The sequence below is a fragment of the Pectinophora gossypiella genome, chromosome 6, assembly GCF_024362695.1.
Source record: "Pectinophora gossypiella chromosome 6, ilPecGoss1.1, whole genome shotgun sequence".
Classification (NCBI taxonomy): Eukaryota; Metazoa; Arthropoda; class Insecta; order Lepidoptera; family Gelechiidae; genus Pectinophora; species Pectinophora gossypiella.
The window spans coordinates 11551877-11572796 of NC_065409.1; the positions used below are offsets into that span (position 1 = coordinate 11551877).

Here is a 20920-nt window from a genome sequence, read left to right on the forward strand (position 1 = left end):
GTGTCTGTGTTGTAAGTGCATCAACATACTTTTGTGTGCGTATACTTAAACACAAAGTTCATCTTATATGGGAATACATACATAAACTCACGCCTATTTCCCACCGGGGTAAGCAGAGACTATAGAATTCCATTTGCTTCGTTCCTGACACACTTCTCTTGCTTCCTCCACATTCATCAATCGCTTCATACACGCACGCCGATTCAGAGTAGATCGTATTGAACCTTTTCTAAGGACATCTCCAATTTGGTCATCGTAAGTCCTTCTCGGTCTTCCTCTGCCAGCCCTACCATCAACTTTCGCTTTATATACCGCTTTTGCAATTCTATTATCCTTCATCCGCTCTACGTGTCCAAACCAACCTAACATTCCCTTCTCAATCCTAGTCACTATATCGTCTTTTACACCACATCTCTGTCTAATCACACTGTTTCTCACTCTATGGGAATCATTTATAAAATGCAGATTACTTACTGAAAACTTTAAAAGTTGTGAATCTATTTGTATATCCTTGCGTATATTACCTCTACAAGCGGAGCTCCGTACACATATACCCTCTTCATTCGTTCCACTCTCGTATTATTTACTTTTAAAAGTATTGAAAACATTAATCTTAGCTCTACATAATATATGTGACAGAATTTTAAACCTGAGCACGAGTTTCGCAGCGTTTTATTAAATCGGGCCCACAATGCGTTGTAAAATTTTGTCGCATCGTAATTTCGCGCGCCCCGGCCGATCCCTGGCGTAAAATAAAGCTGTTGAAAAACGGTTTTTGCTGTAAAAATCCTTACGATGTCTTCTCTACTTATACTGTGGAATACTATACTACATTCTGATTAAAGTATAATACTTAGGTACTTAGAAAGTATTAGTGTAGCTCAAAAATAATATCTACAATACAATATAATACAATACTCTATTGCACTTAAAACAAATATTAAAAATACATTATCATTATCAATTAGATAGGCAGTACAACAGGCGGCCTTAATGCTAAGGAAGCAATCTTTTTCAGGCAACCTTTAGGTATAGGAAATGAGTTTAAGAAATACGTAACTATAATAAAAGAGACATGAGAAGAATTTCTACCGGCTTTGACTTTGCCGTTGAAATAAAATTGTCTCCATACGTCGACATAGGTCGCAATTAGTTTACCAGCTGCAAATAAATTAAGTTGGTAATCACACAAAACATTTCCTTTTCGACTTTTCTTCTTTGGTTGATTCTTTAACTTGTACTGAAAGCGCTTCCAGTTTGCCAAATTTCATGATATATGGAAAGTTTTGATTCCCTTTTTATCGACGTCCGAAGGACGTAGGTAATATACGATCCCGACGACCCGATTACTCTAGCCATAGAGACGGCCAATCAGCTCGCGACACCAAACACTTCAGAACCCCGATACCGACCCCGCCGGCGTGGTCGACGATTTCCCTCATTCAGCGCTTATCGCTATTGACCCACTACGTCGATTAATCCTTTCAAATATTCTTCCTCTCAAACGACGCCCTGAGTCGAGGTTCGCGCCCAACTGGGCACCCTCAGGCCTGTTGTCTTAAACGTTGTACCGGGTGAGAGCCTTCAGCGCTCCCCATTTGTCCGGCCATGTAGTTAATGCCATCTGCGGCAAATCTACAATAAGTCACGTCAAATAAAAAGTTTCCCTTTTGTGGACCGGAACCCGAAAAACTAAAAAAAACATACTCGTACGTACACATTGTTACTGTGGGCTGGATCAAAGTGTTGTCACGTGAAACAGAATCTGTAATGACCAATCACATTGCTTTTGTGCTGCAATTCTAGCGTAGCATTGACTGCATTTTGATTGTTGAATAAAATGAGAATAAAATCTTATGTCGAAATCATTTGTTTTCACAAGTTGACAACCGGTTACTTATCGCTTCGATTTAGCGTACTTTGGCCCGCATCTCTCTGACACAGTCGTCACAGACATCCCCCCGAACTAAACTTCGCGCCCACCTTGAAACCCAAGTAAAATGTCATCCGATATAAAAACATGTAATAAAAAATATATTCCCTCGTAAAGTTTTGTATGGGTTATTCTATAGAAGCGTACAACCAGAGTATCAGTAAAGCTCGCATCATTATCGCCACTTCTCGACAATTTAGCACTTTACGAGCGCTATATATTACTTTAACAACGCTTTATGTTTTGTTTACGGAAACAAAAATCGCCATAAAATGGGCAAAAGTTTAAAGAAAACGGAATTGAAAGGAGCCACAAAGGTCTTATAAATTATTGCTTAAAATTCAATTTTGAACAAATACTTTTAAAGTACAAAACAACAATAAAAATGAGTAGCCTACTTGTAGGTATATTGACAGGTTACCAATTCATCAGAAAATATAATAATCTAATTTTGATATCTGTAGGCAAATTATTTTTGAAATGGCGTTAAATATTTTTGTTAGTTGATTGTAAGTGGTATGTACTATTATTTATAGATAAATAAAAATATTTAGTTTTAAGCATTTATTGTTACATAAATACCTCTGAACTGTAAGAATTTAAACTATTAATGTAAGCTAATAAACATTTTATATTACTTAAACAACAAAATATAAGCGTGAAACCTCATTTATTAACTGAATATTTCGACGTCCGGTAACATTGAGAGAACAATGAAACCACTTTTAATAAAGTTTTATCTCCTATATTTGTTCGTACGTGTTCGTAGTGAATATAAATCGTACAAAGATTATAAAATCTTCAATATCCAGAATGGGGACGGTCTGGAAGAGTTCGTTAATACCATGAGGAAATATAATGTAAGTCAATACCTGTTTAAAAAGGAATTATTTAAGCCCGGTGGCGTAGCTAGGGTGGATAACACCCGCGCAGATATCGTGGTGTCATCCCAAAAAAGGAATAATGTTAAAATTAATTAATACAAGCCTCTGTGGTTCTGTGGTTTGCTCCGTGCAGGTTCAATCCCCAACCGGGACAATACCCAGAACCGGAACGCACCAAAGAAGTTTTATTGTTTTTTTATATTTTATCTCCAATTATGAATACAGTTGGCTATTGACCATTTTACAGACACCGCTCGGCAATACGGTACACTACCGTTCACATCGGTCTAATGAAAGTTCGGTGAAACACGAGTACCTGGTTCATCATGATGTGGATGTAAGTTAAGTACCTCTCATCATCATCATCTTCATCAATTTAAGATTCACGCTCTTATCGGTGTAGCATTCTCCATTCTTGTCTATCAAAGGCCAATTATTTGACATTCGCCTTCTCTTCAATTTGTTCCATGTAAGCTATTCTTGATCTTCCCCTTTCTTTCTCTTTCCTTTTATGATATTTTGAATAAATTCGTCGTCTTATCTTTTCTGTCCTCAATAGCTCTCAATACCTGTCTCCTTTCCCTTACTCATACTAGCACTTCTTTTTTAGTAACCCTTTTCATCCAACATATTCTTTTCATCCTCCTCCAACACCACATTTTAAAGGCTTCGAGTCTCTCTCTGTCTTTTTGTGTAATTATACTAAGTTTAAAAAAGAAGTGGTTCAGAAGTACCTCTAACTACCCTAATTTTAAATATAGCCATGAGCATATAATAGGCTAGTTTCCAACTAGTCAAATCAGTTACTTTTTACTAAACGTCTAAACATGAAATTACTATGGAAATTGTAAGAAAAAGCAACCTGTGACGTCATAGAAAAATGTGACAAAACGTCGCACTTATTATTACATTTATCTTTAATAAAATTCATAAATAACTTATATAGTCTCAGAATTTAATAATGTATCTTTGCACTAGGAATAGTTTCCTATTAAATTCCTAAAAAAATAAAGACAGATACTTAAAGGTAACAAAAATCGTTTTCTTTTTTCTATATAACTTATTTATTAATTTTAATAAAGAAAAATGTAATAATAAGTGCGACGTTTTGTCGCGTTTTTCTATGTCGTCACAGGTTTTTGGGTAATTGGGTAATCCCAATTATATTTATTCATGAAAAACATCGAATAACCATTGAGTAAGACTAACATTCATGTTCTCTGGTTTTCTGATTCAAATCTTATTGTTAGAAATCTCGAGGCGTCTGGAAAACTATATTTCTTGAGAAAAATAACTTAGTTGGTTTGAAACCTTACTGATTTTATGTTGAAAACCATTGTAATTGAGTAGGTAAGTTTTATTTTTACACAGGTATCACCTTCGAACAACTCTTACTAGGTTAATATTGATATTGTTAATGCCAGACAGATGTACAGTCATGAGTAATATCATTTACCCACTTTAGAACCCTGTCGCACTATCATATTTGACATTTAATGAGACTTACGGTTTTATTTGTCCAAAAAGTTAATGTGACATGGTATCAAAGTGTATACATATTAGTACTCGTGACCGAACATTGCATTTTTAGGAAGGAAGAGTATTCTTCACGGGAGATAAAAATACATTACAAATGCTGATAGCTCCAGAATTGGTACCAATATTTGAAGAGATCGCTGCTTCTGCTGGACTAAAGACTACACTTGTTGTTGACGATTTCTCAATGTAAGTGTAATAAGTATTAATTCAGTGACTCTAGAATGTTTTTTTTCTTTAGTTCGTACATGATAGGCAAAGAGAACGTAGCCTATTTCTTTTTACATATTGGCGCATATTATCTATGATTGTCGAATTTCTTTTCTAATTCATGTTTGGATCATAAAGGATTATCACGCCAGCAGTGAAGGAAAACATCGTGAGGAAACCTACATTCCCGAGAAATGCATTTTCGGAGGTATGTGACCTAACCTGTATTGGGCTGGGTTTCCCTTCGCGGGTTGGAAGGTCAGACAGGCAGTCGCTTCTGTAAAATACCGGACCTGTCAAATCTTCAGGTTAGGTAAGCGGAAGCTGTGGAAAACGGGATTCTGCTAAGGAGATGATGATTGGCGCATACTTATGGCTTTAAATACTTGGCCGGATCGCAGCCCGTACAACCAATAACATGGTCAATACGCAGAATGACATGTCATGTCAAAAAAAGATTGTTAAACCGTACGCAATGGCAACAATCACAAATGACAGGAGACCTTGCGCATTCTTCTAATATTTGTGCTGCACTTGCGCTCGCGCATTTATAATGGTAGGTTCGAAATATTTTAATTATTTTCAGACAAATCGAAGAAGAAAAACTTGCCAGACTTCGTCATGTTAATTTTTCTTGGAACGCCTACTATGACGTTGACGATGTGAGTTTGTTTTTAAAATACCTACCTAAGCATAGATAAAGCAGAGCATTCAGAGATACGCAATTCGCGACTCGATAAACATTAGCAAATTTATCATTTTATACCATTAAAATACTTAACCCTTTTATCCAAATGTATAAAAGCTACAACTTTAGTTAGTACCTGGTATGGAACTTTTAAAATATAAAAGGAAAGGGGAGCAGTTCTGGGGTTTCGATAAGATAGCCAAAAAACGGTTATTTTAGGCTATAATTTACCTTTGAACAGTTTTAAGACAGTGATTAAACAGAATCTTTGTAAAAAAGGTTATTATATTATAATAAGTTTAGTGATTATCTAGAAGATATGAATGCATGGGATTAACTATCTGAAAACTTGTAAGTATTAGGCAGCCAAATTACTAAATTGTATAACAGTATTTTTCGTGCTTCGGAAGGCACGTTAAGCCGTTGGTCCCGGCTGCATTAGCAGTCGTTAATAACCACCAATCCGCACTGGGCCCGCGTGGTGGTTTAAGGCCCGATCTCCCTATCCATCCATAGGGAAGGCCCGTGCCCCAGCAGTGGGGACGTTAATTGGCTGATGATGATGATGATAACAGCATTTTATGTTTCTTTTAACAACAGAATGTTAGCACCTGTGCCGAGGTTTTTCTTGCAGCTTCTTTTCCCCGGCTATACAGGTTGTGAAAAGCTGCAGTAGTTTTAGGAGGATGAGACGTCCCCTATGTAAAAAATGACGATTCAAAGTGTAACTATGTTACCTAAACTGAATACTTTTGAATTTGAAATATACAGGTTTCTTGTATAAGTAAGATATATTATGATCAATAAAAACTTATTCCAGATTCATGGATGGCTGACCGATACGAGTCAAAAGTACCCCGAATGGACTAAGTTGGTGGTCGGTGGTAAAAGCTATGAGGGCCGAAAACTTCTGGGTCTGCAAATAAAAACACCCTCGCAGAAACTCAAACCTGTCATTTTCATTGAATCTGGTATGCTCAATAAAATGGTCATCATCTCGCTAGCGTTATACACCACAGTCACACACACATACACAGTCAGTCACTCAGCAGTGTACAGGGCCCACTCACCTATAGATTTGCCAAGTCCGGTTTTTACACACACATTCACATACCTACATAAGCTCACGCGTATTTCTCGATGGGGTGGAATTCCGTAGTCTCCACCACGGATTCTTCCAAGACCCCGATACCGACCTCGCCAGCATGCTCGACGATTTCCCTCTATCAGCGCTTATCACTATCGGCCCACTAAAGTAGATTAATTCTCTCAAGTATAATATTTTCAGACAACGCCCTGAGCCAACGTTCGCGACCAACTGGGCACCATCAAGCCTGTTGTCTTAAATTTTGTACCAAGTGAGAGCTCTCAGCGCTCCTCATTTGTCCGGCCGGCAATAGTTAATGCCATATGCGGAAAATCACGTCACGTCAAAATACTGTTTTGACAGGTATCCACGCTCGAGAATGGATTGCTCCAGCGACGACGACTTACTTCATCAACCAGCTGTTGACCAGCTCTGACCCTAGCATCGTCGCCATGAGGGAGCAGTTCGACTGGCACATCTTCCCCACCGTAAACCCTGACGGATACCACTACACCTTCACAACCGTTAGTTCTTTTTACTTGCTCTAGCAAACTTACTTAATACAGAGCAGAAAAGGTGTAAGTACAGTGAATTTGTCTAATTTCATCCAGGCGACCGGCCACATGAAACTAACTGCCAGAATCGCTATTAAAAACCACCATTCAAAAGAGAATAGGTAGATAGATAAAGTTCACCGTTATATTTCTTTATTTCATAACACCTGTGCCAACTCGAACTTATTGTTGGTTCAAAACCTCTTTGTTTTTTTTTCTATTGTAAGAAGACAATAATTAGGTAATTACTTCTTATATTTGGCAGGACCGTATGTGGAGAAAAACTCGCTCAAAATCATCAAATGGATGTTATGGTGCTGATCCAAATCGCAACTGGGACTACCACTGGATGCGTAAGTTACCTTTAACCTGGGTCATTATTGTGTAAAAGTTTATAATTATTATTTTGACAGTTTACAAAATTTGTTCTTACAAAAAAACAAGTCACTGCGGTCCTGAACTTGCATCAATGAGTTATTAATTTAGTGCAACACTATTACAGTTCGTTCCATAATTATAGACGACGATACGGCTCACCACCAATTACGTCGGTCTTACAGAAAGCTCAGGTGAAGCGTGGGTACTGATTTCATCTTGTGATTGTTGTACCTCTGACTAAACCAATTGGGAATATAGTCATCAGGTTATGTTATGTATGTTATAATAAATTAATCATAAAATCTCTTACCATAGAAAGCGGCACATCGAATAATCCATGTGATCCCCAAGTATATGGAGGATCGCGTGCGTTCTCTGAAGTGGAAACCAAAACTCTATCCGAGTATATTGCTGGGTTGAAGAATCTGACAGCCTACATCGACTTCCACTCGTATGGACCATTCATGCTTATTCCCTTCTCAGATTCCAAGGAGCATATAGATAATTATGATGACTTGGTAAGCATTAATTCAAATTTTACATATTGTTCATCACATTTCTGAGATCCACTTATCTGTCTTGTTTCCGTAGTCTTTCTGTAGTTTTCTTTTGTCACTTACGATCTGAGAGTCCTACATTTAATTCCGGATACTGCGAAAGACATGATAGTCCTCTACGATTGATTCCAATCTAATCCACTGTCTAGTCTATGAATTTCTGTGTGTACGTGTTTACAAACCCGAATTTAACAAGAAAAGTCACGACCTGGTACACGTATAGTGCCGCCTTTTTAAACGAATCTGACCGTATTTTATTCAGGTAAAAATTGGAAAAACGTCTTTAGACTATGGCGATAAAGTCAAAGTTGGGCCAAGATACCGCGAACCGGCTACAGCTGCTGAATTTTTGTGTAAGATATCTTAATATTATATTACAACTATTATATAGGTAGTACTCAGGTACATAATAGTCAGTGTAAGCCTGTTAGTGCATGGATGTGCTGCCCATCACGATATCCAGAAATTTTGATTATATACTTCTTTGCTGAAGCAACACCAAGCATATCCAATTTATTTGGCACAAAATGTAATGCTGTTCCAGAACTTGGGGTCAGAAAAGTCTAGGACAAACAAATTACCAATATCACCTGAACAAGCAAGTTTCTCGTGTAAATCATTAAAAGTACCTGTAGAAAACCGAATTCTTCGGCTTTCGCCGTTGGAGCTCCAAAAGGTGTGATGAAGTTGCAATATGACTCCATTCTTTGGCTTAGATTTCAGTTTTATATCAAATTTTTCGGTACCTTCACGAGTGCCCCTCTTGTTCCATCACAGCAATTCACATGTTCTGTTTAGGAAGATAATTGCACAATATTTGAAATTTGGCGAGTCAAGCAATCTTAATTAAAACTTGAAGCAGGAAAAACGTCATGCGTCACTCTCGAGGCTTGACGATTTTTCTCAGCCCTCTGGCCGTCAATGTCAATGTCAGAATCATTCAGGGGTGCCAGGGACGTATCTTGGAATTCCCCCATTTCTTACAAAAAATGTGAAATGTAGAGAAATGGTTGGTCTATCTAGTCTCAATAAATAGGATATTTCGTATACTTTTTTTTTTGTGTGACGACAATAAATGTCTAACTCGTGGGGTAATTTGTGTAAACGTGAAAAAAATAGTGGAATGTAAGCCAAATATCTGGTCTAGAGCATCAATACCGATGTCATTTGAAAGATCTATTATGCGCACTGCTAAGGAGTGGAATTCTCTGGCGTCTTCTGTATTTCTGAATGCATATAACCCGGGTGCGCTCCATCTTAGGCCTCATCAATGTCTTTGGGCAAGTCTGGGGCCAAGAGCAAACCTATCAAAGTTAAAAAAGAAAGATCTTTTGATGTAGATTAAGAGTCTGTATGGTCGCTCTTCCGGAAGAGCTAGAGTTTCGGTGGTATTCTGAATAGTATACCATTGCCAGTTACTACGCTGGCTACCATTAGTGTTTTCTCCCTAGCATTCTAACAAGCGTACACGTTTATTGATACTTTCAGTCGATGACTTTTCATTCATGATAGTATGTCATTTGAAATTGAAATATCGCCTGTAAACTCTGCGACGAGCAGACCTTCAACACAAGCCTGCCTAATTAAAAGATAATGTACGTACCAAATATATGCGGATCGACCGTTCGAGCATTGGCTTTTTGGAGTGGATTGAAATATTGATTGCAATATTTACGTTATTTTAGACGCGTGCTCCGGCGCAAGTATGGACTGGGTGAGATTCGCCCTTGGCACCCGTCTCACGTTTGTTTATGAGCTGCGAGGGGAACAATTCAAATGGCCAGAAAAGAAGATCGCCCTTCAAGGAGATGAAGTGACGCAGATGATTCTCGGTCTATTGACAGAAGCTCGGAACATGGGCTACTTTAAAGACTTCCCTAACTAGAACATGTTGTAGAGCAAAATAAAGATATTTTTTTTTATTAAAGTCCCGTAATTATAATTACCTCCTGTCCTTTGTTTGGTAAGGACTTTTCAGGCTTGAATCACCTGATTGTCCGAAAAAGTAAGATGATTCCGTGCTTCGGAGGGCACGTTAAGCCGTTGGTCCCGGCTATTAGCAGTAAAAACACCTCCACCAACCTGCAGTGGAGCAGCGTGGTGGAGTATGCTCCATACCCCCTCCGGTTGATTGAGGGGAGGCCTGTGCCCAGCAGTGGGACGTATATAGGCAGTTTATGTAATTATAATTACCTATAAGTAATACTGTATTATAATAAGAGAAGTACCTATGCTAGTTATGTCGGAATAATACAGCGTAGTACTGGCTAAGGCTTCTATTCGACTTCTATAACAAATCTTAGATGAGCTCTTAAACAAAAAAAAACTAACTTTCGTCCCCGTCAAATAACAAGCAACAAAAACCTTCTTTTAGTTTTTTAGCGAAACTTCTTAAATAATTTTAAAGTTTTCAGTATCCTAGTAGACAAAGGGCAATCGAGTAAAGACATTTGTATTCAGAGTCACGTCAGCAATTCGCGAACAAGACCAAGTTGCCGCAGTAATTCAGTAATAGCACCACAGCGCCAAGCCTAGGGATTTTAAAATGCGATTCTTCTCAAATGAAGAAGCAGATTTTATTGTCTCTGACTATTAAAGCACACCACATACTTTAGTCTTCATACAAAAAACCTCGATTTACACAGACACTATACAATGACGTTATCGTACACGCGCATCTGTGGGTATGACGTCTGGCATCCATACCATTAAAGACTAAAGTAAGAACAAATTAGGTAAACCTAGCTCTATACGGAGTTGCCGTTCTATCCGTAGTTCATAAACAGCCTATATACGTCCCACTGCTGGGCACAGGCCTCCCCTCAATCAATCGGAGAGGGTATGGAGCATACTCCACCACGCTGCGGGTTGGTGGAGGTGATCCGTAGTATTATTCCTTATTCTATGCTTAATGTGATGTCTGACTATAAGTCCTTTCTTCTTTTAAAAGTGGCTAAGTTTGTTTCTTTTGCTCACGAATATGTCCCGATTGGGGTAGCCAGAAGTACATCCATTGCAAGATGAACTAAATAGGTACCCACACCCACAACGTATAAAAAGGCAACTCTCCGCTCCCCACCAGCGACTGCGCTAGGTTTACCTCACCCCCGCTCGGTCTTACTTTAGTCTTCAATTGTGAGGGCTGCGCACGGACGGTTGGTTTTAATTTATAATAATAATGTTGATATTGGATCATTGAACGCCGACATACTTTCGTCTGATTCGAACATTTACTTATTCACTTGTTCACTTCCTCGCGTAAGTAGTAGTACCTATCTAAGTCATGCCGGTTAATTTAGGTATTGTACAGTTGGCAGCCCTCAGACGTGTCACACACACAGTTGCGCGTGTACGGTAACGTTAATGTGTAGTGTCTGCGTTCAACAATATTTCGTGTATGAAGTTTCCGAGATGTGCCAACGTGATAGGTGGTGAGCCGTATCGCCGTCTATAATGGTGAAATTGGCTCCAAACAATCAAACAACAAAGTCCGATACTGGTACCGCCTTCATTACTTAACTGATTATCATGTGCGTATTCGTTATTAGGGGTACAGAAAAGGACGGGTACATTCCAAAGCCAGGGGATAAATGCAGCAATAAACGTTACTGGGGACTAGTTATTGACGACTGGTTGGAAACATACCTAACATCAGGCCTGGCCTGTATCCCAGAAGATATAGGCAGATTTGTATAAGTGCTATATACTCACTCCTTGCCAGATATGTTTTTAGTCACATGTTTAAGAGGGAGAGCCTATTGCCATTAACCGGGCATGAAGCCCGGATACCACGTCATATTAATTATCTATGAAGTCATCATCAAACATGAATTCAAACTTACAAGCCCGAATTCAGTGGTGGTTAGTTTCAGTGGTGGAGCTCGAGACAGAATTCGAACCCGAATTGGTTGGAACTCATAAATAGTCAGCCAAAGTTATGAAGTAAATACCTATTCAGTCTTTCATCATCATCAATTTGTCGGTGCAACATTTTCCATTCCAATCTATCAAAGGCCAATTTCTTGACTTCCCTATAAGACACGACGTAACCTTTTCTTTAATCTGTTCCATGTAAGCTCTTCTTGGTACTCAGTCTTTATCTCACATGAATTAACATTAACTCGAAAGAGAAATAGCTTAAAAATATATAAAGATGCCGGGGCGTAAATTCAAAGTTCACAAACAGTTAAACTTGGGAATTTCATTTAACTTTGATGAATGCTTAGAAATAACACGTCGATTTGGAAATACGTGACTCAAAAGCGACGGAGACTTTGGAATAACTCTGAAACATGAATCAGTATTAAATATTACTTAGATATATTTTAATTATCCCACCAAGTGATATATTCACATCTATTCTATTTCATATGACTATGTAACAGATCGAAATTCTTTCGCATCGTACGCGCTGGCAGAATAGTCAGTTTTATATAGAATTATAATTACTGTTAAAAAACAGTTGATGTTAATAATTTTTTGTTTAGTAATTAGAAAAAATCTGATGACGTCATCAAAATAATTCGACCCGTAATGTTATCAAAATATCGACGTTCTCTCTAAAATAAATATAATAATTTAATATAAAACTGATATTCCATCATTAGAATGTATATAATCTTAATTGTAAAAATTAAATCACTCATCGTTTGAAAAAATATTGTGAATATTTGGTAAGTCAATGAGTACTTGGTAATATTTCTTATTTGGTAAACTTATTTACAACGCACTTCATTTATGTTTCCAAACATACATTTTCCTCAATGCAGATACGATGCTCACAGACCTTGCACACGTGCAAATCAGTCAAGTGGTCTGCGCCCGCACAGCATCGAATGCCTTGCATATCTGTCGCACTTAGGCAAGTATATTTAACACTGAATTACGTAAACTACGTACTTATACTCAATGCTACACACTTTATGTTAAGTACGTAACACTTTCTCAAATTGTGATAATTCAATTTTTACTCAAGTGTGTAATATTGCAAGCGATTTGCTTACTTATGCACTGTTTCTTTTTCTCAGGAATAACAATTTAGAAAAGTTGTATATTGTTGACGTTACTTGCTGATTTTGATCAATATGATATTCAATACTGGGCCGGACAAGTAGGGAGCGATAACTGGGTAGTTTCCTAGGTCAAAGATAAATTATGAAATTCTAATAACTAAATAAAAACAGATCTAAAGGTGCCAAAAACCCTTTTTTGATTCTATTTAACTTATGAATTTTAATACAATATGACGTCACAGGTTGCTTTTTCATATAACTTCCTTAGTAATTTTCTGTTTTGACGTTTAGACAAAAGTAACTGATTTGACTAGTTGGAAACTACCCTATTGAGCAGAGAGCGTTGTGATGGTCACAAATCCTAGTTTGGAGAGAATAATGTAGGTAGTATCATGTCAGGTAAGAAACTATACGTAAACTTAATTATACCAATGCATGTATGACATAACAGGCTGATCACCTGATTGTCCAAAAAGTAAGATGATCCGTGCTTCGGAAGGCACGTTAAGCCTTTGGTCCCGGTTACTACTTACTGATGTAAGTAAGTAGTCGTTACATGTGCCGTGTCAGGGGCCTTTGGCGGCTGAATAATAACCCCGACACCATGGTTGATGAGGTTGGTAAAATTCACCTCACAAACCCACACGATAGAAGAAGATATATGACAAACGACGAATGATAGCCGGGACTAAAAATCTGAATTACGCTGTTAAATGTTTCTGAAGTAGGCACTTAACCTATCAACATTATCTATGTAAACATAGCAAATATAAGTACCACAGTGCGGGTGTTAGCACCTCATTTAAAAGCTGAATATTTCAGAGTTGGTAACTTTGAGAGCAGAATGGAATCACTTTTAGTAAAGTTTTCTCTTCTATATTTATTCATACAATGTGTTCACACCGCCACAGTTAGCAAATATAAATCGTATAAAGATTTTAAAATATATTCTATTCAAAATGGGAACGGTTTGCAAAGGTTAATTGACACCATGAAGGAATTTGATGTAAGTAATTTTACTTATTAAAACTTGCTTTTATATGCCTTGTACTATGGCTCAAAATAAAACACTTGGACTGCTTTATGTAGACAATTATCTAGACTATTTTTTTTTTCAAAAGTGACAATGAAGTCTTTATTGTCCGCATCGTACATAAAGTTTTATTAATTCGATACGTTTAATGTTACATAGTAAAATTTATGAAGTTTTGTTTTGCCTCTATAATATTTTATGTGGTTATTCCAATTAGGAATCAGTATTCTACTCGGGAAACAGAAATACGACTCAAATATTGATATCGCCCGATTTGGTGCCGATGTTTGAAGAGATCGCTGCTGAAGCCAAACTAGAGACTAAACTTGTTGTTGATGACTACTCCGGGTAATTGAAGATTATTAATTAAAATTACTTAAAATAAAATGTAAGCTTTCTCTTTGAAATAGAAGGTATCTCGTTTATGCTAAAAAATAGTTTATTTCCCATTGCATTTAGAAAACTTTTACAGTGATCCATTTCATCACAATACCAACGGAGCGTTTCCATGATAACGTGCTATCATTTATTGCCAACGGATAGATCCAAACATACAAGTGAATATACAATTGTTATTTACTTAGATCTTTATCAGTCTCTGTAGTCCAGTGGCTCCCGGGTTCGAATCCCGGTGGGGACTTATCACAAAAAATCATTTGCGATCCCTGGTTTGGTTAGAATTTTACAGACTGATCACCTTATTGGTCGAAAGTAAAATGGTCCGTTACGTTACGCACGTTAAGCCTTACTGTGTAAGTAAATAGTCGTTACATTAGCCGTCTCAAGGGCCTTTGATGACTCAATAATAACCCTGGCATCGTGGTTGGTGAATTGGTAATCTACCTCACAACCCACACGGTGGAAGAATAACAGATCTTTATGATTTAACAAATTGCGTTTGAACGTAATTACTTTATTTCCAGATTAATTGAAATAGAAAGAGTTTTGCCGCCTAGAAAGAGTGGCTTTTCTTGGAACGCCTACTATGATGTTAACGATGTAAGTTTCCTTCTACAACGGTCATGCCAATAGTGGGAAGGAAAATAGTAAAAGGAAAGTAAATTACAGGCCTCAAAGTCCCAAAGCGGATAAATGCGGAAACTTTTGATTGTTTTGGTTTATTTCTATGTAACAAAGACAAAGGGAGCGATAACAAAAAGAAATATTGAATTCAATTCAATTTATTTCATTTATTTACTTATAATGAATTTCTATGTTCAAATTAACTATATCGTGGCCATATCATAGAATTGATCATTTCATGAAATGATCGACCATTTCATGAAATGGTCGTATTTCATGAAATAGAACAACATTCGTTGGCCACATCATGATGTGGTTTGGCCAGATCAATGAACACAAAACGTTTAACGATATGACCAACTAAATGCATGATTACTTCATGATATGGCCAAACGTTAGCGATCATATCGTAAAATAGTAACATTATCCACCGGTAGTGGCGCTGGTGTCGCTTTGTTTTTGTTTTGCATAATGGCGGCGGACAATAATTATTCTTGTGTGAACGCGAATAATACGAATAATAATGAGAAAATACAAGATAAAAGTGCAGTGAAGCAATGTTTTGACACTAAGGTGAAAAGAAAAACTCGTATTAACAGTAGACAGCAACTTTATTTTTATTTTTAGGTTATATGGCAAATAATGAAGGTCGAGTGACCACGCTACGTAAATCAATGGACTATTATCGGATTTCAAAATACGATATAATTAAACTGCGAATGAAGAGATATTAATTTTAAAAAAGAAAAATATAGACGATCCTACTGTCCGTAAAGTTTCTTTTTTTTGACGTGACTTATTGTAGATTTGCCGCAGATGGCATTAACTACTTGAAACGGGATTCTATTAAAACGCATAAATGTTTCTGTCATAATTTAAATTATCATAATCCTTTTTTTTATAATTTTTACAAGGCATAACAGTAGGTTAGGGTGCGGCGGGGGTGGCCCTTGGGCCACCCCTACGCCGCCAGTATGTTTATCTTACACACGAAAAGTATACTGAATGATGACCAATGGCATGAAATAGTGTCAAAAAATATGACGACGACTTCAAAACGAGATGCAGTTACGGCGTATATGTCAACTACATCAACACTCCGTTAATCGAAAATGACTTTTTAATTTTATTTGACTTTTAAACATTTTTGTACTTTGTACTAGAGTAATACATTATTTCCTACCTTGTTTCGCGTTTTTATTACACCACTTATCATGGGCACCCTACATTAATGATATGGCCAAACGTGGATGGAAATATCATTAAACGCTGACGTTTAAACGATATGGTCAGTTGAAGTTGGCCATTTCATGAAATACGACCATTTCATGAAATGGTCGATCATTTCATGAAATGGTCAATTCTATGATCTGGCCACGACAACTATATACCTACTTATTGTTTTTGCCATTCTATTATAAACGCCAACGGCCTCGGTGGTCCAGTGGTTTGAGCGTTGGGCTCACGATCCAGAGGTCCCGGGTTCAAATCCCGGTGGGGACACATGACGAAAATCACTTTGTGATCTGTAGTTTGGTTATAGGACATTACAGGCTGATCACCTGATTGTCCGAAAGAAAGATGATCCGTTCTTCGGAAGCACGTTAATCCGTTGATTTGTACGAGTTATGTCAGCGAGTGTAGAAATAGGAACATTAGCAACTAAGTTTTTTATTACAAGATTTGAGTGCGTTTGAGTACGATCCCGCCTGATCTTAAGCAGAGATGTGGTCTAAGGCGGAACACGAAAAACCAAATGTTTCACTATTTCCTTGAAAATCCCCAAATTGTTTGCATCGGGGATGATGCATTAAGCCCTCAATAAGCCCTGAGATAAGCAAAACTTTTTCCAGATATACAGATATTTGAGTAATATGAGTCAACAGTACCCCACGTGGACGGAGCTGGTGGTGGCGGGTAAAAGCTATGAAGGCCGACAAATTCTAGGCCTTAGGATTAATACTCCAACGGACCCTGACAAGCCAGTCATGTTCATTGAATCTGGTAAGGAAACACATAGGCATTGTGTTGATTAAGACCTTGATTCTGAAGTACTTAAAAAATAGTGTTTTTTTGTTATTATCAGTTCTATACTTTTGCAACAGAAAATTTATCTTGTTATCAATTCAGAATCATGATCCGAATCATCCATCAAAGTATTCGTTACGATATCACAAACACCCTGTATATCACAGAGTATACTTTATTTACTTATCGTAAAGACACTAAGGATGCGCAAATACTCATGTGCGTTATATATCATAAAAAAATAAAGGTATAAATGAACTGAAAGTCTACATAATCGCCGATTTATTGCGAGAACCGAAATATCATGATTATTTTCTGAAAATTTCTCTTCACAGGTATCCACGCTCGAGAGTGGATCACTCCCGCCACGACGACCTACTTCATCAACCAGCTGCTGACCAGCTCAGACCCTGATATCATCGCCATGAGGGAGAAATTCGACTGGCACATCTTCCCCACCGTAAACCCTGACGGATACCACCACAGCTACAAATACGTTAGTCACTGTTATTGACAATCAGTCATGGTAGCCCAATTGGTAGAACGCTTGCCTCTCACTTTGAAGTCCCAGGTTCGAATCCAACACAGGCCTAAACCAATGATTGTCGAATTTGTTTTCTGTCTGGATTATAAATGATTGTCAAGTGCTCAGCGGTGAAGGAAAACAGTGAGGAAACCGACATTCCCGAGAAATGCATTTTCGGAAGTATGTGACGTAACCTGTTAAGTACCGTCCCTAAGCGGGATGTATTCGCAAGCCGCAACTACCAGGTGATTTGGATGGTGCGGAGCAGGGCCCAATCAACCAGAGGGCCTAGCTACCTAGAGACCTATAACACAGGGTATCCTATAATTTAGGCTCCAGCCTCTACAAATATTATTAATGTTCATGTTATTTGTAGAGGAAATAAATATTTTACTTACTTACTTACTTAATCGCTTTGTCACTAATTCTTTGTTAAGTATACGCTTTAAGGCTACACGATGCGTCGTCGATCCGTCGCGACATCGCATTGTGGTTTATCTTTATTCTTAGACCCACCATAAATTGTGTGTCCATGCACTTAAACTTTGAAAGATGTACCATGTGCAGCCTCAGAAAAACGATGTATTTATTGCACTTGATTTTCGTCTAAGTCTCATTTAGAATTTAAAGTGTTCTTTAACTATTTGACAGGACCGTATGTGGAGAAAAACTCGTTCAAAATCAGAAAATGGCTGTTACGGCGCTGATCCCAATCGCAACTGGGATTACAACTGGCTTAGTAAGTGTACTTAGTAAAGTCCAATAAAGTTCTAAAAAGTTAGCCTGCGGGCTTAGCACCGTAAGCGCGCGACTCTTTCTCGCCTCGACATACGTCACCCGTCCTCTCTGACTCTACTGCACAGAAAGAGACAGACGAGTCGCGTGCTTACGGTGCGAGGCCGACTGGACTCTGTATTTTGGACAAACGTCGTATGTTTTTGTCGCCTCTGTCACGAAAATACCTAGAAGTATTGTTGCAACTTCAATGAGGCACTTTCCAGGCTACTTTCATCAAAAACAATAAAGATGGCGTTGTTCAGCTTTAACTTGATAATTTCCTATTTTCGCCTCGCATACATAATTATTCAAAAGTATAATGTAACGTCATAGGTATTATATTTAAAATAACTGTTGCTTGATATTTGGATCAAAATGTGGTAGCTATATTGCTACTCCTTATTTTGATCAGAATAATAATGGATGAAAGATGTTTTGCGCCTAATTGTAATAACAAGTGTCATCATTTATAACCAAAAACAAAGATAAAAGATGCATATGTCCGTTTTCAGTAACCTTTAACTATCACAAACTACAAACAAAACAAAAAGTTTTAAAAAGAACATACGTTTATATAATGGGATTCCTTTTGCTTTGATCCTTACACACTTATCTTGCTTCCTCCGCATTCATCAATCGTTTCATACACGCACGCCAGTTACTTTGCACTCTACACTCTACTTTGCTCAATGTATTTACTTCCAAGGTCTCCTTCTGCCAGCCCTACCATCAACCTTCACCTTATATACCGCTTTCGTCCTTCATCTGCTCTACTTGTCCAAACAAACTTAACATTCCCTTCTCAATTGATTAACAGAACATGGTGCGTCAAACAGACCCTGCGACTATCAAACTTATGGTGGAGCCAAGCCATTCTCGGAGGTTGAAACCAGAACACTCTCAGAGTACATCGCTGGATTGGAGAATCTCACAGGCTACATCGCCTTCCATTCTGATGCTCAAATGTTACTGGTGCCATACTCAGACTCCGTCGAACACATAGATAATTATGATGACTTGGTAAGTATATTTTTGAACATTATTACTTCTAATATATCTCAAATATCGTCATAACGAAGCGTATCGCATAGTAGCATCATATTTGTCTTACGACTTATTTGTTAATTTAGATGAACCTGCGAACTTCGAACCACCGTAATTAAAACACATAATAACGGGTTCTTACCGCGTTTAAAGCAGGGATATGAGACTCCCGATATTTCGACAATGTTGCAAATGCCATGTTCACGGGTTGACTGAGTCATCCCTGTCTCATATCCCTGCTTTAAATGCGGTAAGAACCCGAACGATAATAACCGCGTAAACTTAAAACAATTCGTATCATCGGTTATCCATATTTTCTTGTTTCGCCATTTTGAAAGCCAAAGTCAGCCAAATTGGCCCAGTCGTTCTCGAGTTTTAATGAGACAAACAGAACATCAATTGGTTTATATAAATATATACGTATATAGAATAGATGATTAATAACGACTTTTTTCTTTAGATTCAAATCGGAAAAACATCTTTGGAGTACGGCTATAAAGTCAACAAAGAAAAATACGATGGACCGGCTACAGCGGCTGAAATTTTGTGTATGATATTTATATATTTTTTTAATATGTTTGTTGACTTATATCAGCTTGGCGGGTGCAGCGCTGAGTTGTGATTCTCTACATACTGATCAACATGCTATACATAATTAACTTAAATACTTTAGTCCATGAGCCAACATAACATAACCTCACGACTATATCCCAATTGGGGTAGTCAGAAATACATCCATCGCAAGATGAACTAAGTACCCACACTTCACCGAGCTTCCTGTTAGACCAACTTGATAAGTAGTGAGCTGCATCGCAGTCTATAATGGTCGAGCCAACTGTGTTAGTGAAAACTGCACTCATACTAACATGCTAATAATGTCATATCAAGATAAATTGAATTATGGGTGGTATTACTAAACTAATCTCAGCTGGGACTGCTCTCAAGACCATGGTCAAATGCCTGTTTTATATAAGAACTGTCAAACTGACTGACATGATCTTGTGGGCAGTCTCAAAGCTGAGATTAGTTTGTTAATACCACATACACTACAGTCAGCATACCACATTCTCATTGTCGTAACTTTTGTGGTAGGGTGCAACGTAAAAATGCTGACAGGTAACATTATCTCTTAACATTTTTTTTAGACAAAGCCTCAGGAGGAAGTATGGACTGGGTACGATACTCCCAGGGCACCCCTCTGGTGTACACATACGAACTCCGGGGGGTGTACTTCCACTGGCCACCTTGGAGGATCTCCGAGCAAGGGGACGAGGTTACGCAAATGATGCTGGGACTGGTCACGGAGGCCCAGAACTTGGGTTACTTCTAGAAACAAAAGTGCTGATTCTGGCTCGAACAAAATTTATTTTTAATTTACTTTTTACTTTGACAGTTCTAAAATATAGCTATCTTCTTTTTAAAATCCAGTTATCCCCTATTAGGATGTAGGGAAGACTTTCCACTCCTCGCCATCTTAATATAGCCTTCCATTTTTTTCGCTTAAAACAAATCTGCTCATAGTAAAACAAAAAAAGATACTGGTTGCAGATATAACAATTAAAAGGAAAAGATATAATATTTTCTTTATTTATGATAAATGAAGGACGACACTATTAGAGCTGTCAAACTAAATTAAAATTGCGTTTTTTT

At 37.8% G+C, this 20920-nt stretch overlaps 3 protein-coding genes across 3 annotated transcripts in view; 2 read left to right on the top strand and 1 right to left on the bottom strand.

Moving 5' to 3' along the window:
- The window catches only part of LOC126367526 (integrin alpha-IIb-like), a 363625-nt gene that overhangs the window by 321372 nt on the left and 21333 nt on the right, over positions 1 to 20920 (bottom strand). The window lies entirely within an intron of this gene.
- LOC126367543 (zinc carboxypeptidase-like) lies at positions 2601 to 9754 on the top strand. Its single transcript, XM_050011120.1, has 10 exons — positions 2601 to 2793; positions 3065 to 3154; positions 4409 to 4542; positions 5150 to 5225; positions 6072 to 6222; positions 6702 to 6862; positions 7158 to 7245; positions 7586 to 7788; positions 8090 to 8180; positions 9513 to 9754. Exons 1-10 carry the CDS (start codon positions 2647 to 2649, stop codon positions 9710 to 9712), a joined length of 1341 nt encoding a protein of 446 aa, XP_049867077.1. The 5' UTR covers positions 2601 to 2646; the 3' UTR covers positions 9713 to 9754.
- LOC126367548 (zinc carboxypeptidase-like) lies at positions 13461 to 20766 on the top strand. The gene is made up of 9 exons (XM_050011128.1): positions 13461 to 13845; positions 14090 to 14220; positions 14796 to 14871; positions 16749 to 16899; positions 17259 to 17419; positions 18101 to 18188; positions 19044 to 19246; positions 19731 to 19818; positions 20416 to 20766. Exons 1-9 carry the CDS (start codon positions 13684 to 13686, stop codon positions 20598 to 20600), a joined length of 1245 nt encoding a protein of 414 aa, XP_049867085.1. The 5' UTR covers positions 13461 to 13683; the 3' UTR covers positions 20601 to 20766.

Coding starts and splice junctions, on each gene's coding strand:
- LOC126367543 (XM_050011120.1), top strand. CDS start 2,647: ATGAAACCACTTTTAATAAAGTTTTATCTCCTATATTTGTTCGTACGT. Junction 3,155..4,408: donor TGGTTCATCATGATGTGGAT/GTAAGTTAAGTA, acceptor TTGCATTTTTAG/GAAGGAAGAGTATTCTTCAC. Junction 7,789..8,089: donor TAGATAATTATGATGACTTG/GTAAGCATTAAT, acceptor TATTTTATTCAG/GTAAAAATTGGAAAAACGTC.
- LOC126367548 (XM_050011128.1), top strand. CDS start 13,684: ATGGAATCACTTTTAGTAAAGTTTTCTCTTCTATATTTATTCATACAA. Junction 13,846..14,089: donor ACACCATGAAGGAATTTGAT/GTAAGTAATTTT, acceptor TATTCCAATTAG/GAATCAGTATTCTACTCGGG. Junction 19,247..19,730: donor TAGATAATTATGATGACTTG/GTAAGTATATTT, acceptor TTTTTTCTTTAG/ATTCAAATCGGAAAAACATC.